Source organism: Nicotiana attenuata, unplaced genomic scaffold (assembly GCF_001879085.1).
Source record: "Nicotiana attenuata strain UT unplaced genomic scaffold, NIATTr2, whole genome shotgun sequence".
Lineage (NCBI taxonomy): Eukaryota > Viridiplantae > Streptophyta > Magnoliopsida > Solanales > Solanaceae > Nicotiana > Nicotiana attenuata.
The window spans coordinates 288,331-293,235 of record NW_017671333.1 but is presented as its reverse complement, the minus strand read 5'-3'; the positions used below and the strand labels follow the sequence as shown (position 1 = coordinate 293,235).

At 30.8% G+C, this 4,905-nt stretch overlaps 1 protein-coding gene across 2 annotated transcripts; it reads left to right on the top strand.

The window, feature by feature from the left end:
- The first annotated feature begins 2,053 nt into the window (after positions 1 to 2,053).
- LOC109207620 (probable ascorbate-specific transmembrane electron transporter 1) lies at positions 2,054 to 4,094 on the top strand. Of its 2 annotated transcripts, XM_019370568.1 has the most exons (5): positions 2,054 to 2,156; positions 2,483 to 2,666; positions 2,811 to 2,859; positions 3,293 to 3,492; positions 3,656 to 4,094. In XM_019370568.1, the coding sequence occupies exons 2-5, from the start codon at positions 2,514 to 2,516 to the stop codon at positions 3,917 to 3,919; spliced, it is 666 nt and encodes a 221-aa protein (XP_019226113.1). In that variant the 5' UTR covers positions 2,054 to 2,156; positions 2,483 to 2,513; the 3' UTR covers positions 3,920 to 4,094. The 2 variants fall into 2 exon arrangements, with proteins under 2 accessions (XP_019226113.1, XP_019226112.1); XM_019370567.1 differs by lacking the exon at positions 2,054 to 2,156 and having other exon boundaries at positions 2,166 to 2,666.
- The last annotated feature ends 811 nt before the right edge of the window (positions 4,095 to 4,905 follow it).

The window sequence follows — 4,905 nt, the reverse complement described above, 5'->3', positions numbered from 1 at the left end:
CTTATATTTGTTCATACCGTTTATCTGCTCTGCCCCATATTTGTTTACTTCTTACTGTATCTGTCTTATTGGACCACTAGTAAGTGTCGATGTCGACCCCTCGTCACTACTACTCTAGGGTTAGGCTAGATACTTACTGGGTACGCATTGATTTACGTACTCATGCTACACTTGCTGCACTTATTGTGCAGGTATATATATGTTTCTGGTGGTTCTCTGGGTGCAGAGGCGCGGCTATTGCGGGGACTTTACGATAAGCTGCATTTCCTTGTCACGATCCACAGCATACAGTGTCTCCATTAGAGTTATTTATGTTTTTCTGTCTAACTTGTATTCCAGAGAGATGTTGTATTATTATTGTACTCCTTAGTAGATGCTCATGTACTTGTGACACCGGGTTTTGGGGGTTTCTACTGGATGTTCAGTATGGTTGTTCACGTAATTATTATTTCACCCTGTAAATTATATTTTATATTATTTAATCAAGAAAAATTATGATTTGAAACGTAATAAGATGAGTAATTAAGTTGATCAATCACCGTTGGCTTGCCTGATGGCGGTGTTAGGCACCAACACGACATGTAGTTAATTTTGGTCGTGACAGATTCAACCAAACCGGTCATAACATTATTGAAGTTGTCTCTTTTTATAAATCAACTAAATACAAATCACACTTGTTTACATCCTATTGCTTACACATTGCCCAAAATGGTTGTTAAAATGAGATATAATGCTTCAAACGAATCCTTTGGTAAATAAAGCCAAACCATATACTAATAACTGTCACTTGTCATGCTTTACATGGCTCTTTTTTTTCTTTACATGGCTAGATAAGAGAAAAGACGTACAAGTGGAATTGTAATAAATATTGCACGTATTATATTTACTAAATGTTACTCCTAACTAGTTAACCAAAACCACAAATCTTTTGTTAATGAGTTCCACGTTGCAATTATATATCTAGACTTTGTTCCGTTCTGCCTTTTTTTTTAAAAAAAAAAAAATTAATTTTTATTTTTCCTTATGTAGTGCTTAGGACAGCAAAGCATCATCATGACATTAATATTCATAGAGGTTCTCAAATTCGAATTATAAGGTCTCCAGTATTCCAAAACAAATAACATCTTTTGTCTTAAAAAAACAAATTAGACGTCGGCCAACTTATCTTAGTTCTTTTCTTCTTTTGTTTTAGTAAACTAAAAAAAACATCGAATTATAAAAGTCTACTCTTTGCATGGAAATGTATGTGCGTGTGTGTCTGGTATAATATACGACAGAACATGTGTTTATAGTTTCTTCCCAATATGATCGATAACATCTCTTTCCCTTTTCTTTTTATTTTTTCAAACGGAATCACCTTGCTTGTTGCCAAGTCGTTCACAATTACTTTTTTTGTGACCTGCAAATTTACCCCCGCCCAAAAGAAATTAAAACAACAGAGACCCCTCTATAATAGTATTCTTATATATCAATACTTTATTATAGAAGTCAAGTGTTTTCGAATCAATTTTCATGTTGTGTTACAATACATAAATGTTCTATATAACATCACTTCGCTATAACATTCAAAAATATTCGGAACAAACAAGGCTATTATAGAGTGGTTTGCCCGTAGTTAAATGACAAATTTGAGGAACATCGGTTGTATTTTTAGTCATAAAATCTCCTAAATTTTGGGTTGATGGAAAGTAGAAGCTTCATGTGTCAACCTAGAATCATCCACTTTTATTTTAGTACTTCTTTGATAAGGACCTCATTGTTAGGCATAAAAAGGGGGTAACATGTAACATCAAAAATATCCAACAAGGGTCCATAATTTGGTCCCATCTTTGAAAATTTGACCCTTCAAATCTTTTTTTTTTTTTAAATTTAATCTCAATCTCTAAAGTAGTTGTATTTTAATAATATTGACAAAGTTATCTCTTCTTTACTCCCTTTGTCTAAATCAACTATTGCTCACAAAAATCATCTTCCAATGTAACTAAATCTTAAAAAGCTCTAAAATATTTAGCTTAAAGCGTACTGACAAATCTACACATTGTTATAAACAACATACACAAATCCCTTACGAAACGTTATCATATTCAATGCTGCTTTATTTATAACCATTTGTCAATCTGTAAGGGCAAAGTGTCAATCAAGTTCTTCCAAATTAAGTACTCTCTCTATCCCTTTATTCGTGTTTAATTAGCTTTTGATTATTTCCCGGGCTATATCGAGAGTTTTTCCTATTTTCTCTTAGTACGTCCATAGTTAAACCTCATTTTTTCTTACAACAATTTAAAAAGGAAAAAAAAAATAACATGAAACAAAAATTCCCCTTTTTGTATCTTATATTTGCTTAGTAAACTTAGTATACTAAGCAAGCAATATTTTCGAACTCTTCTTGCTTAGGCTAGATTTTTCAAAACTATCTAAATATTTAATTTGCATTACAACTATTATTACTACTTCATCTTTTTCTTTTCCTTCTTGTGTCCAGAAAGCATTTGAGCGAAAAAAGTTGAGAAAAAATGTCGAACAAGAGTTACAAAGTGTCTCCAGTGCCAGTGACTTTGTTTGCGCACTTGTTGTTCATAGCTATCACTACACTGATGCTAGTCTGGCTTTTGCACTTCAGAGAAGGCCTTGCTTTCACTTCAACCAACAAGCCCAAGATTTTCAATGTAACTAATTTAATTTTTCTTTCCTTTTCTGGATAATTAAAAGCTTTCTTGGTGATCTTAGCTTTTCTTTATACAACTTTTTTCTTTTCATATTTTATTTGATATATTTCTCTTTTACTAATTATTTGGCTTTGGTGTTTGCAGATTCACCCATTGCTTATGGTTATCGGGTTTCTCTTATTAGCTGGAGAAGGTAAGAAATGAAAATCAGTTTTTTAAATATTCATGTGTATAGTTAGCAGAAATCTTTTTTTTCTTTTCTATTTTTTCTGTTACTATTAATTACAATTATGAATATGAAAATAGAAAAGGATCACTCGTAGGACCTGACTACAATTTGTTCAAGGAAAAAAAAATTTAAAAAATTACACTCCTATTATTAGAGAGAAAAAAAAAAAGAGGAAATGAGATAGAAAAATTTAAACATATTTCCTGTTGGACTTATTATTAATTTTTTTTTTTTTGAAGCTAATCTGTGCCTCGTTTTCTTCAATCCTTTTCTTTTTCCTACTCTATAAAAAATGATAACAGCAAGCAGCCAAGATTGTTTTTCTTTCTTAAACTATTGTTACCTATGCCTTTTTAGCTGCTATGAATTAATAAAATTAATTTGGGTTGTGGAACAGCAATAATGGCATACACCACAGTTCCAACATCAAGCAAGAAGCACAAGTTGTATCACATGATTCTTCATTTCATAGCTCTTGTTGCTGCGGTTATTGGTCTCTACGCTGTTTTCAAATATCATAAGGAAGCTGGAATTCCTCATATGTATACCTTTCACTCCTGGATTGGCCTTTCCACCATCATTCTCTTCGCTTTCCAGGTAAAAATATGTTACGTTACTCATTCAATATTCGAATCCAGATTAATTAAATGGTCCACCCTATTCTTATTTTATGAACTAAACATATTTTACACATCCGCTATTTTTAATTTAAACAGTTAAATTAGCGGCTATTTAAATTATTATTTTTTATTTTGGACAGTGGCTATTATCATTTTTGACCTTCTTATTTCCCGGGGCGCGAACGTCAACAAGGTCAAGGGTGGCTCCATGGCATGCCCTAATTGGGATTATCATCTTCTTCTTGGCAATAGTAGCTGCAGAGACAGGCTTGGTGCAGAAATTCATATTCTTGGGGCTTACAAGGAACCAAGAAGGACTTATACTTAATTTTACTGCGCTTTTGATACTCCTCTTTGGAATTTCAGTTGGTGTTGCTGTTCTCCTATCTGGTCGTGGTTATTAGTTAAATATTCAAATTTGTTGTAAATGTTGTTTTGTGTGCTATTAAGGAATTACTAAGTCCTTGTATGGTTGGTTTGGTTTTTATCTATTAACCCTACACAGAATATTTCTTTCGGTTTGGGTGTTAATTCATGTATTTAAAGTTGTAATGCTATGTAAATGGACTGTTTTTTTTATTAGCCAAAAAAAATAAAAATACAGACTGTTCTGGTTTTTCATATTACTAGTCTTTAATGTACGCGCTTTGCACGTGTCCCCATATTAATGAGTAAATAATTTTTAAATTTCATATAAACTTTTAAAAAAATAATGTGTTTGAGTTAGAAAATAAAAATTAAATTGGAATATAAGTTCCTAAATATAATGAATGTTAACCGCATTTAGCTAGTTCTATAAACCAAAAAATAACGACTTAATTTGTTGTAATAAATGTAAGAAAATAATGATAATAATAATAATAATAATAATAATAATAATTAAGATTAATTTATTTAGAATATATTTTGGTCTAAAAGTTTATTCTTATTACTTCAAATTTGCATTTTATTAAGTTTTACTCTTCATACAATACTATAACTGATTTACATCTTTTACAGACTTTTTTTACCGCCAATTCTCTTGATTTTATGAAAACAAACTTACGTATCTAAAGAGCTTTGTCAACTTAAGAAATAAATTTACTTAGATGATGCATTGAAAAATAACTTTCTTTTATTTTATTTTATTTTATCTGCTGGTAATTAATTCAAAGCCTTATCATCTGTTCTTGTTACTATAGTAACTCATTAATTTGTTTTTGATTTATATAAGGACAATTTAAATTTAAATTAATTTTAAATTACAACATAAATTAGCCCAAATGTTTCTATGATGCTCCGCAAGATTTTCTTAACACCGTGAAATGTGCAAAGGTGTTGAGTACTTTTGATTGAGTGAGTTTATTAAAGCGAGTTAGGATTTAATTAATAAAAATTTTAGTTGACGTTA

Bases quoted from the DNA above. Each gene is read 5' to 3' on its own strand.
- LOC109207620 (XM_019370568.1), top strand. From the start codon at position 2,514: ATGTCGAACAAGAGTTACAAAGTGTCTCCAGTGCCAGTGACTTTGTTT. The intron at 2,667-2,810 runs GTAACTAATTTA...TGGTGTTTGCAG, and splicing joins ACAAGCCCAAGATTTTCAAT to ATTCACCCATTGCTTATGGT. The intron at 2,860-3,292 runs GTAAGAAATGAA...GTTGTGGAACAG, and splicing joins TCTCTTATTAGCTGGAGAAG to CAATAATGGCATACACCACA.